Genomic DNA, 13,673 nt, shown 5'->3' on the forward strand with positions numbered 1-13,673 from the left:
GAAAATGCACCAGTTTGTTATTTATTTTGTTCTCTCGACATGTATCTCGGATGTTTTTTCAGGAATTAACAATCACAAAATTTTTATCCTAGAATTTTTGTCTCGATTACACTTACGTGACGTATTTTGAAAACAAAAAGAAAACAAAAAGAAAAATTTTAAATTGAAACAAATTAAGTTTTAATAAAATTAATAAAAATTGGTTTACTGTAATAAAATACCCGATGGTTATATTTTAATATAATATTCATGAATTAATTATAAGTGGAATTAATTAATCTAAATATGATATTTTCATTGTTTATTTAAGGCAGTAATTCGTATATTGTTGAGAAATTAAAAGTATATTTCACAACTCCAATTAATTATTTTTGCGCTGACAATAAAACGTTGGCGACGTATGTTCTTTAATACTTCAAAATCAGAATTAGAACCGCGATTTTTTTTTTAATTAGAGATAATCTTTTCCAGAATAAATGCTTTAAAATTATTAACTTGAAATGCAAAGATGACAGCAAACACCTTCGGGCGGGCACGTGCAAGATGCATATCTGCAGCTCGTGTTGAATAATATGGTCGGCGCGTACGTGTCGGAGCGTATAACGCTGCAATTTCCAGAATTTTCTATCTTCTGCTTAACGAACGGAAAAAAAACGTAGTCCCGGAAGTGTCTCGCGTAGCGCGAAATTTTTGCTGACTCTAATAAATCCCACTTACCTTGCGATTACACACGATTACTGGTTGCTCAGTTGCGTTTAGAGCCGCGTATCACGCCATCACAAATTACCTTAATTGTTTGGGCAGACAGTTTATAAATCTCAGCCAACTTTAATTCACGCCGGGCTTGTAAAGATAATCACTTGCGCGTAAAAAAAATTATATCTTTTTAATTGAACAGCGGAATGTAATCTTTTGAACAATTTCGTTAATTGCGAAACATTGTTTTACGTGATAATAAATTTTTTATAATAATACTTTAGCTTTAATATTCTACGTTTTTTAAATAGCTTTAATCTTGCTGCTCGGGGACCCGAAACGTGTTTTTTATGTTTTTTTACTAATATTTTACTTAAAAAAATCTTTTTTCTCGAAAATTCGATTATTTCGTCTGTTAATGTAACATTTCTTTTGTGCGAAAATTTATTTTTTATTGTCATCAAGCTTTTTTATTATATTGATCTAAACGATACAATATAGTATAGAAAATTCGAACAAAACAATTTTTCCAGGATAATAAAAAACTTTAACACAATTTATCGTACGGTCTAGTTTCAAGAATATGTAGAATACTTCATTCAAATTTCTGAGCCACCGTCGATTAATCGCAAAATCGATTAATCGCGAATTAACCGAAGGCATGGCAAATGAATAACGCAGCGGTTCACATATTAATCTTCATTAATTATGCGTCGAGCGGGCGCGCGTGGTGGGGTACGCAAGCGCGACACGAAGCACGGGGGGAGCAACGCGATGGAAATTGCAGCATCGGTTTCCTATCTGTCCCGCGGACGCGCTCCTCTCATTATGCGGGATTAAGCACAAAGAATCTGGCCGCGAGCCGCCCCCGCGGGAACCGAATCTGAATCTTTCATTGCGCGCGTTCCGCATATATTAGCTCCCGCGGAACTTTTAATTTCGCGCCCGGTCCCGTAAGGATAATAGCCGACATTTGCATAAGGATAACTTTTCAAGCCGTTTCGCGTCCCGAACCATTCCGCAAAATCACCGACCGTAGATGGCCACGTGTCCTTAATCGGCAAGAAAAACTTTCAAGTGCGAGATGAACGTAGGACGTAAGACGAATTTTATTTTTGGAGAACGAGAGAGAGAGAGAGAGAGAGAGAGAGAGAGCCGGGCCTGTTTTTTAAAAATAACTTTTCTTTTTAATTAGCGGCAACTCACCGTTGTGATCTAACGATCGCTTATTTAGAAGCACCGCGAGCGCTAATTGGAAGTTGATCGAGTCAGTTTACGTGTAATTATCTAATTTATTGCATCACGTATAGAACGCGTACATCTTTACGCTCACATCACGGTCATTAATCTGAATTAATTTGATTCGCGTCTGTGACGAATTGGTGTACCTATATCCTAATATCTAGGTCTTCCTTCCTCTCTCGAGATGCATTACGTGCGAAGGACGCGCGAACGAAGAAATATTACAGTCGCAACCCCCGATAGAATTTGCAGACTGCCATTTACTCCCTTCTGAGTGGTAAATTGCCGCGCTACTTTTCCTTACTTCGCGGCGGATCGCTTTCGAATTGCAGCGGCTATCGCGGTGAGAGAGACAGAGATGCGGGGTTCCAGCCCCGCACTTCTTCTACGTGCTCAACTTCGTCGATCGACTCGATTGGAACCCCGGAAAATCCTCTTCCACGCGCTCGTAGAAAACTTCGTAACGTTCCACGACAATTTTCGCGACAAGCTCATCCGAACTTGGGAACTCGCGGGAGTCCACGCCGAGTGGACGATTGGTAATTAGCGAGGCGCGGCTAATTAAGCGGCGGGAAACTTAATCAACGTCCGGGTTTCTTCGCGTTGCGGGCACGGATTATTACGCGCATTAATTCTGCCCACCTCGCGGTAAACCGTCGGCAAATGGAGAGTAGGTGGGCAGTAATTTTTCATCGCCGGGCATATTGCGAATATTAATTGTGACAAAGATAGAATATCTGCGGGATTATTTGTACAAGGGAGATTAATTATTTATTTAGAATTCGGAATGGTTTTGCGCGGAATTATTAACGAAAACGCGAATTAAATTACGTTAAAATTACCTCTGCAACAAGAATTATCCTTGCGGATTTCGATTCTGAGTCTGCAAAAACGTGTATAATTAGATGTCGAGTTTTCTTTCACGCTCGAAATTGATCGCCCAACCTTTCAGCTCCGAAAAAGGGCTCCGAATTGTGATAAAAATGCAATTCGGTCCCCCACGGTAATGATATCAACCCCTGAAAAAAGCCCACAAGATGATCCTTTGCGAACGTGATCTGATTTTTTACTTCGATGTTTCCGATTGTGAAATAAGGAAACTGTAGTATTATTCTTTTTTACCGTTTTGTACTATTTTTTCCTTTAAACGCGATATTAGTTCTTTTTAAAATAAATAGAGAAAGGTCGTCAATACTGACATATCACTCTATTTTTGAATAATATTTCTTGAACAAAGGCTAAAAAATTTTCGAAAACATAATATATACTTAGTGGAAACTGTCTTCTACCATATAGTGTAGCAATTCTTTTTATGATACTCCTTCATATTTTATAATAATAAATGTTTTCGCAATATTGCCAAAAATAAACATCTAAGAAATTTAGCTTTTGAAAAGAATTGAACATTCTAAAAAGAAAAGCAATTTAAGAGTTAAAAAGATAAAAATTAACGACTTATTTGAGGTAAAATTATTGAAATGTTATGAACTTATAGTTTGTTCTCAATATGAATTTATAATTTGTTCTCAATAACAAAGAAATACACCGATTTAGATTTCACAATAATGTAATATTATCAATATATTCGCTGTTGTTTAATTTATACCACATGCAAAACAAATTTATGCAAATTTCATTTTCGTCTTTGAAAAATTTGTTTTTGGTAGATTTCATTATTTAAACAGATAAAAATCGTGAATGTATGATTTACAAATTTTTATTTTTTTAATTAGTTAATTAGATCCTTGTATCAGTATTAATATAATACAATGTTTAGTTTTTCATAAATAAAGCGATATTATTAGAGTGACTTAATTAGGAAATCTATGCCAATATTGACGATCTTCCTTTGTTGTTGTGATACAACTTTTAGATATCAATAATAATTAATTAACATTATTTTATTCAGTCGATTTAAAATTAATACTATAAATTAAAAGCTGTTAACATATTTTGTTGTTTATGTAAATTAAATTTTAATTATCTTAATGTATTTTTTTAAGTTTTTATTAACACTGTTTATTTAATAAAACATGTAATATTAATATTTACAAAGTTAAATGAATAAATAGATTTTGAGTAGCAAATTCACAATAAATAAATCATGAATTTTATTTATTCGATTTAAAATCAAATAAAAAGTAGTTAAAATATTTTGTTGTCTATATAAAATAGAGTTTTAATAACTTGGATTTTTAATTATTCAGCAAGTACTTTCTTATCAATAATATATATATTTGACAAAATATGTAGTATTAAATTTGCAGAGTTAGATGAATAGAATTTTTGTGAAAAAAAACTCGATTCTAAATCGAAAGGTTCCTGATTCGAGGAAAAATACGGTGGTGATTTCTCTTGCATATAACCGAGTTCTCACGATTCTACGCCATCACGGCTGATGGGTTTAACTCGAAACCAAATTTGCTCTTCCGGCGTTCAAAGAGTTAATCGCCAGCCCTTCATCTCACGCACGAGCGGCGGCTCCAGCCGGCGCGGAAGTGACGCGCCGCCGCCGATAAGATTAGAGGCGCCAATCCGTTAATCTGTCGTTATCCAGCGTCCCCGGATCCGGCGCCGTAAATCTGCGCGGGTGGTGGAATCTCAGGTCTCCGCGAAAGTATTTCTCACCCTCGACTTCGTCGCGTGGTTTCGACTTGCCATTTCCGGGACGATCTCTTCGACATCGCATACCCGCACATTATTCTTTCTCTCTTTCTATTTTTCTTTCCGCCTCTCTCATCTTCCCTTCAACCCCATCGAGCGTCTCCGAGTGCTCTCCTCAGATTGTCGTTTGTTTTATCCCCCGCTCCTCCCTCTCCGAGCCGAACAAACAACCGAAATCTTTAGTCTAGCCCAGTCTTTAGTCTAGCAACCCCCTTAGGCCTTAGGTTTACACGAAGTCAGCGGAGAGGCAAATCCGATGTGAAGATCACTCGTTCGCTCCTCGAAGCGGCGAGCAGCTGGTTAGGATTGGCGTGTACTCGAGGGCGTTAGCATCCGTGAGAATACAGGGAGAAACGCGATAAAACAATCCCTCAAGTTTGACGGAGATTAAGAGCGATGGCAAGATTCTCGAGGGTACGCCTAGCCGGAGCCGGACAAATATTGATGGCACCGGGACGAACTTCTCGGACAAATCGAGACCTGCCGACTTACTCGCACGATCTCTCGCGAGTCCCTCATTCGAAGGAGTCAAGTGGAACGGGATAGGAGGGAAGAAGGGAAGGAAAAGTATGGGAAGTAGGGAGGATATTATCCTCGTTCTCGAGATATTGGGGTAACGAGGGAAGGTCGAGTACACAACCCCGGTAGGAGGGCTCTTTCTATTCTCTTGCTTGCCTGGCAACTTGTCTCCTACTTGACTCGCTCGTTGACTACGAATATAACCCGGTGGGTGCTCGCGTGCGGCCGCTGGCTGAAATATATGTATACAGGAAGACAATAACGAGTCCATTCGCATGCGGACCAATATCCTTCCAGGATAATCTCGCTACGCCGGTCATGTCGCCGCACCGAAACGAATGACTTCCTGCATCGCAATAAATCATAATAAGTGCGCGCGTAGTGAATAATCGATGTTAATCGGGGAGTCATGCCGAGAAAACAGAATAGTTCTTGCGATTGCAGGTGCGACAACTTATTTGAGAGGCTCAAGTATTTGTAATTAATTTTGTAAAGTTACGCAAGTGAAAATATTGAAAACTGTAACAAAATTCAGTCGTAACAATAAATTTGAAACTTTAACATTTGTCGGTATATGGAAAGTGTTACATAGATTTTGTACAGTTACGTAACTGAAAGCATTGAGAACTGTAACGAAATTTAGTCGTAACGATAAATTTGAAATTTTAACATTTCCCGGTATATAGAAATTGTTACATAGATTTTTTGTAAAGTTATATACGCAACTGGAAATATTAAAAACTGTAATAAAATTTAGCCGTAATAGTAAATTTGAAGTTTTAACATTTGCCGATATGTGGAAATTGTTACATAGATAAATTATATTAATGTTAACAATTGGCTGTTAATATTATTTTATTAGTTACGTAAATTATTAGATAAGGTATATGAAAATATAAATAATAAAGTGAAATAGCAAAATAATTACAATATATAGGTCAGTATTCATTATTTAAGTGCTTATATATAGTAATATCTTAAGCACTGCTTTAAAATGTCACAAAACAATTACAGAACTATATTAACATCTTAAAACGTTACTTAAGACGTTCTTGAAATAATAATTAACTTTGAATAGTGATTAGACTTTCCTCTTTCTCCCTCCCTCTCTTTTCTTCTCTTTTTCTCCGTCTTTCTCCCTCTCTTTATTTATACATATACAATAAATATGAAACTTACATTTTTATTTTAAATATTTAAGCATTATTAAATATTTTTTTTATAGAGTAATATGTTATAATTATATATAATACAATATCTGTTTTGTATTAATAATATATCAATAATGTATTAACTGTTACTTTTTACGTTACTATTTTCTTGTCTATTTAATCGTATTTACTATAAATAATTGGCATTAAATTTTTTATAATGTTTAGCTTATTATTTAAGATAAATTGTTTATTTTTTTATAATACATAGATGAAATGTTTTCTCATTTTATTTTTTCTAATTGCTAGTGGTACTTTTTTTTCTTTGAAGATAAGTTTAATTAAAAATAATTTTGTTAATCCAATATTAGTATTAATAAAATAATTTATTATATTTTTGATTTAATAAAATATTATTTATGTTATTAACCTTATTCAATTTATATGATCATATTAATATAAAAGTCAATATAAAAAGTTCGAAATATGAATTCTAAAAAATAGGAAATAAAAATTGTTGAAATGAAAAAGTGTTGCTTTAACAAACGGCATCGTAAAAAGATTTTTTTTCAAAGCTTTTAAGTAAAAAATTACAGTAAGAAAATAAAATACACTTTAATGTGTGTATTCTGTGGCAAATAGAACCAAATAGAACAGCAGCAATAATATTATTATTGAATTAGTAAGATAATATTTAATTAGACTTATGCTGTTATTACAATATTATTCTCTTTCCATGTGTATTTTAGTTGAATTCGAAAAACAGAGTGCTAGAGTTTGTGCGTTAAGTGAAAATTTCCCCTGACACTTTCTATTTCACTTTATTAGTGGTGTACCACGTGGAAACTTCGAAGTTTGGAAAATCTCACGAAACAAGATGCCACCAGGCAGTCCCGTTCACGCGGGACAATTGCGACAATAGTGGCACTTTGTGCTGCGTCTCGTTAGCGTTTGTCACTTCGAGCGAACACTCGAACTTGCCTCTCCGCTGATCTCGAGTAGACCGACTCTTAGTCTAGCAGTAGCGCCGAACTAGCAATCGGCGTAGATGGGGCGCTTGTTTAGGGACGACGGATGTAGAAAGGACGGAACTTGTGTGATACGGAGGGAGATAAGAAGAGATATCTCGCGTGCCGTGGGAAAGGGATCGTCATCTGTCTGTTATATTTCTGGGCTGGTTGCACCAACGTTGGTTACCGCTAACTGCGGTCGGCTAAATCTCGCCTCGATCTGTCTGCGTTACAGCGAGAGTAATCCGGGCAGCGCGAAGTAGGCGACAAGAATTAATAACTGGGGCTTATCTTCCAAGTCTATTTCATTACAGCTGGTTTTAATACGGGTGATTATCACATAAACTTTCTTCGTTTATGGCGGCGTTTATTATTTAGGCAGAACTTGAATTTTCTTCCGTTAACAACCACTGATTAAGCAGGATTGATGGCACATTAAATTAATCTACCAATCTCTGGACTTTATTAACATTTAGCGTCAACTCTGATCGATTAAACTCATTCTTTTGTGATATTACAATTGTTGTTGCAATCTAATAGTAATAATAATTAACCGAGATTAGGTGCATCTTACCGTTAAACCCAGTTGCCATCGTTGTCAGTCGCCAGGATCAGCCGAGTTTTCTTTGTCTGTGTGATCGCGGCTGGGATCAAAATCGGGAAAGGGATCGGAGTGACTCGGAAGAAAAATCAGAATTAATCATACAGGGGGTCGTTCCCGTTAGGTCTAACGACGTTATCCTGATCAAGTTTGCCTGAGTTGGTATGTAGGACGTAACGGTAGAGTACTCTCCAGCCGTCGTTAGTTAGGCCTTAGACGGAAGTGAGACCGAGCCGAACGAAGTTTAGTTAATCCGCGCGGTGCAACCGTTGGTGCAACCGATGTCCCGTGTATCCGTCCACCGACCACGTGTACTGTCTAACGCTATATATTGCACTTGTGCTGTCTGTCACGTCGTCCACGTGCACCGCGAAATACCGTTTCATAGAAGAAGTGGGCGTAGTACATGTATTAACCACGTTGTTATATCGGCATAACGCCCACCCAGTTCCCGTGGTGGTGCAAGTCGTCCTCGTCGACGATGGCGGCGACGGGGGCGCCCTCCTCCATGGCCGCGGCGCCCGGCCCAGGATCCGCCGGCACCCAGGGCGGCCAGGGCGTCGTACTATGTCCACGTACGCTGTCGCAGGTGCGACGGTCACGACTACGCCGGGCCCTCACCGAGGCAACCGCCGAGACCGTCAACTACGTCAAGACGGTGGGAGATGACGATTTTTCGTTAATCAAGACCTATTATGCGCATATACCGGGTGTTCCAGATCTCGCTCCCCTCGCCGCACGTTTGTCATTGTCTCCTCGGGGAATCGTTGAATTAATCTCGTTTAAAAGAGAGAAAGAGAGAGAGAGAAAAAGAGACAACCTCGGTTTCACCATTATTCCAAATTCGTGCGAATTAATTAATAAAAATGTTTCCTATATTTTTTTCTTCGCGCGTTTACTCTGTCATTTACGTCCGTGACAGGGCTGCGTCTTCATCGTCATTTTCCATTTAACTGACCCGTCATTTGTATTGATTTGAATATACATACGTGAATAATTCGGGCGGTTTAAGCGCGAGGGGAGCACGCGACTTCTGGGATACCCTGTATGCGAGTATGCCTTGCAATAACGTAATGCACATGCACGCACACCAAAATGCGATTGTGTTACTGGCGATGGATATTAGCGGGAACGTTCGACGGGAATGTTTGACACGACCCGTTGTAGAACATTGTTGAGTAACGACGTCTGGTAGAAATGGTCAATGCTATGCTTCTGCGCCGAGCTTCCCCTTTTATGGTCTTTCACACCAGACGCCGTAATTTTCATTTACGCGCGCGTAAAACGTGGCGGGAACTGCCGCAAACACGGTACAATTCGCAACGTATGGAAACATTCGAACGAAATTGACGTACGAATTGCCGTAAACGAAATTTCAGAGGAGTAATCGTTCTCCAGTCTACTTAATCGTAATAGTACGTTGTTAGTGATCGAGAGCACGTACATCAAACGAATGCTCCCTCCTTCCTTTTCTATTTTATTTTTTTTTTTATTTCAAACGCATTTCCACGGTTGAGTTACACTCGTCGTTTAAGCGACAAATAATCCCGCCGAGAAGAGCACTCGATTGCTCGAGAGAAAAGTTAAATATATTTAATTCCAAGCTTTAAGAAAAAAGTGCAGCTATTTCCGAAGCTAATCCCCGTCTGAAAGTATATACGTACGTACTAAGAATGCATTCAGGATATATCCGTAGGTACATATTATGTTATCATACTTAAATAGTAGAAATGCACCTTTAAATATTCCAACACGCGGAAGCTTACACAGGCGAATAAAAATGCACGGAGGCCGTGTAAAAAATGAAGGCGCTCGCAATAAAATCCCACGGGAGTTTTCGCGAGCTCGGGGTTTCGCGTTAAGGAAAGTGCATCTGGCAAATATTGATCGTAACAATCTGCGCTTTACGTCGCTGCATTTCTCGCGTACAGGACGCATTCTCGTAGTAAACGGCAAAACGGACGAGACGGGGAATAAAATAAAATCCTCCCTCGAGCGTACACACATCACACGCGCGCGCGCGCGCCACACACACACACACACATACACGAGTAAGCGCCGCCGTATGTACGTATTATACGTATGTACGCGGTCGCGGAAATCTCGTCTTTGCGTGACGGCTCCTGGTGTATAGCGCCAGGTTTTGGTAGCCAAGAACGCGAGTTGTCGGAAAAGATTGCTCGACCGAGCGTCACGCAAAAACTTTCACAAGTTTCATTCCGCGCGACACAATTTACAAAATCCCTCTTCTATCCCCATTTTCTTTTCACGGACGCCGACAGACTTTGCTTAATATCGCAGGAATTTCAAATCCGGCGCATACGGCGAGCTCGACGTGCATTGTACATTTCGAAATATATCCCGGAAGGCTACCGTGTAACAAAGTGATATTGCATTGTATTTTCTATAAACAATAAAAATCATTTTGAGCAAGAAAACAGTTTTGTGTAAAGGCTGCAGCTTATTGAGAAGAATCTCTCGAGAATTGATACTTTTAATTTTATTTTTTTCCGTCAAATTTTATTCCCAATGTTATTGCATTACTTGTTGCGTGAAAATGTGTAAATCACGGCCGTTATCGGGCGCATTTTTGTATTTAGATAAAATAAAAAGCGATACTGGTCTTTGCGTTTGGTGAAACGTGAAAAAATGGCGCCGACACCGAATTTGGAGTCGATCCAACAATGTTAAATTCCCGAATGCTGCGCCCGTCGATTGTAACTCCGAATGTATATGTAGCTCTTTGATTTTTATCCGCAGAATATAAAAACGCTTTCCGATATCTCCGACCTATAACGTAGCAGTCGTAAATATTTCAACGCCAGATTTCCGCGCGCGTGAGTAACATTCTGCGCGTACGCTTTTATTATTTTGGTCAAAATATACAGAGATCAGCAGATTTATTATGCTATATGAAGTTCTTCAAGTTCTTCACGCGAACTAAATTTCCTTACGGAATTCTCCTCTCTCCTTCGGGTTTAACCCGCGTTCCAATATTCCCTTTCGGTTAAGTTAATAACACTTGATACAATTCACATATTTATATTCTTTCAACACTCTCGATCACTAACGTCTGCAAAAAAGAGATGGAAGAAAAATTGTCGGTAGAAATTATAATTATATTTTGCGTTTAACAATAACTTTTATTTTTAATTAACAAACGTCAGAAGATGATAAGAATTACGACGGTAGAACGTTCAATTCGTCATTTCTTGTTAAATTACATATTATAATTTGTCCAACAATTGAAATATATATATATACGTTGTCAAACTGTAGCCACGTCGCACAGATAAGGTAATGTTCACTATATCCCCCTAACAACCGCGCATACAAGTGCCTTGTACCGGACGGAATGGAGTCAGCAAGCATGAGCGGACTCACGAAGAGAGTTTCGTGCTTTGCAAACGTTTCGGCGAAACTTTCGAGGGAATGCTTGCCGAATGAAAATGGCGTGTGCTTCCGTTCTGGACGTGGAACGCACGATTTCCGCCGGATGTCCCGCAGACATCTGAGATCCACCGCCGAATATTTTCCCCGAACGATCCCCACGATTCAAACGCCACGCCGGCCGCCGCTCGATACGCGGCGTTCCACTGTGTGCAACATGCAAGATACGCATCTCACCCACGTAGTTAATGTCAACTTGTACAGGACGATTCAGAAGTACCCGCGAGGACTTCCGGCGTGTATTGAGATCGAGGAGAGATAAGAATATTGCGCCTGCGTTGAATTGTGATTTGAAACGCTGTTAAAAAAACTCGAGACCCACGAGTATACGTATCACATGAAATTCGGAGATAATCTCGAGAATCTCATATTCTTGTGTTCTTAAATCTTACAAAGAACATGCACTTTTCTATGTCTTTAATCTTCCAGAATTTTAAAGTCTTGGATTATAAAAATTCAAGTCGAACATTCTTGTATTTAAGACTATCTTTTAAAGTCCGATCAAGGTTGCCATACCGAAGACGGAACGACCATCTCTTTCACAGCAATGTTGGCTCCCTCAGAGGCTAAGTGTCGCTAGCATTGGCGCTTGGACTCTGATGGTGAGGCGACTACTGTGAAGGGGCTGTTGCTCATCTGCAGTATGGCAACCTTGGTTTAATGAATTTTAGATTCAACGTCTTTAGTGTTGTGCTCGGGTGGCAAGTTATTTGTCGTCATTTTGTGACATCATAATAACATCTTTGACGACATTTTGACGCCGAAATGACGACAAGTAACGTCAGCTCATCCGCAGCCGAGCGCGCGAACGCATTTGCACTTTTGAACGGTCAGATCTCGAGATCGCGTCAACTTTTTCCTTTCAACCAGTCAGAATCCCGGATATCCGGAGATTTCGCGGATTCACGGGATCCTCGTGCGAACGTCTTGCACCTCGGCCACCTGACGCGCGACGGCCAAGGCGCGTTCCCGGTAAAAGCGGTACTTCCGGATCGCCCTGTACAGCATGCTCTCGCACGCCTCGTCGCCCCTGATATCACCAGCAGAAGTTAGTTTTATCCCCCTTCCGTTACCCAACCCTGACCTGCATTCTCAAACGGCCGCGTACGTGCACGTATATCAAAGGAGCGAAACACCGGCCGGTGAAATTCCGTCACGGCCGCTTCATTCGCTCTCTTCATTCTGCTCTTTTGTGCGCCCGGCATAAAGCCCTCTCACCGCGCACGTGTCACCCGGTTGACAAACAGGGAGCACAACCTGATCTCACGCGAACGAGATCGAAAGCGCGTCAAAATTACTACCCGCTGTTGGTTTGCTTTCTCCCCTCCCCTTTTTTTAAAGATCTTCATTCGCGCACTACATTCCTTTCAGCTAACGATGTTGCGCAGTTTAAGATTTCTTTCTCCTCCAGTTGTTCAATTCTTAATTTTTCTTTTCTCATATTTCAGTGAAAAGAACGCTCCCTCTAGGTTTCACCTTTTCGAGATTATTACGATAAATTATGAAGATAGAAAATGGAAGTAAAATCAGATTTAAACTGAAACATTTCCGCTTAATTAATTTTAGCTTTTATAGAGTGTCCCAGGTTTATCTATTAACGTCAGACTCTTGAAATCATTTCGAGATGAAAATTTCGATACCAAAATGTAGAGGCTAATGGTTTATAGATGAAAAAAATTGGTAAAAGAAACCGACTTGATATTATCATATCACATCTGAGCGCGTGAATTTTGATCAGTTTAATTTGCCAATTTTTTAACAATCCCTTTTTATTAAAAATTGTTGTAATTTCGACATTTTAATACTAGAATTTTCGAAATGATTTCAGGTGTTATAGTAAATCTGGGACATCCCGTATATAGAAATACAATTTCGTCGCGATTTGCTTTATCGTAACACACGTATTCATAGATATCCCGTTAATCAATTCTTATCAGTTACTATTGAGGTCAATGAAACTTCAGATTCTTAGTATACATCTGCGATTCTTGAATTCTCCGAGTGAGCGGAGAGTCTTGGCGGAGTACATCCATCCTCGCAATCCATCAAAAGCGGAAAAACAACGTGAAACAGATAAACGGCTTGCTCTTGAAAAGCGTTAAAGAAAATAGAAATCCCGACCGCATCGTTTAATAGCCGCGTCGAGATTGCGGGAAAGAGGAAACGAGCCGGCGGATCGGAAAGGAAAAAAAAAAAGAAGCTGATCGACCTCCCCTCCCGATGATCGACGACCACGAACAAATATAGAACAAAAATCTGAAAAACGTCGGCGTCCCACGTTTCAGAGTGCAGGTGTGAACGTTGATACGAGCCCAACTTCTACTTAAGTGCGAAGTAGTA

General features: G+C 39.4%; 1 protein-coding gene across 7 annotated transcripts in view; it reads left to right on the forward strand.

Moving 5' to 3' along the window:
* The window catches only part of LOC105835685 (small conductance calcium-activated potassium channel protein), a 204,332-nt gene that overhangs the window by 77,726 nt on the left and 112,933 nt on the right, over positions 1-13,673 (forward strand). For 5 of the 7 annotated variants that reach the window (XM_036287368.1, XM_036287367.1, XM_036287366.1 and 2 more), the window contains one exon: positions 8,332-8,541. The exons of the other annotated variants lie outside the window; for them this stretch is intronic. In XM_036287368.1, the coding sequence (XP_036143261.1) occupies positions 8,332-8,541 (210 nt within the window). The remainder of the gene's footprint in view (positions 1-8,331; positions 8,542-13,673) is intronic. 7 annotated transcript variants of the gene reach the window in all.

Source organism: Monomorium pharaonis, chromosome 5, assembly GCF_013373865.1.
Source record: "Monomorium pharaonis isolate MP-MQ-018 chromosome 5, ASM1337386v2, whole genome shotgun sequence".
Taxonomy (NCBI): Eukaryota; Metazoa; Arthropoda; class Insecta; order Hymenoptera; family Formicidae; genus Monomorium; species Monomorium pharaonis.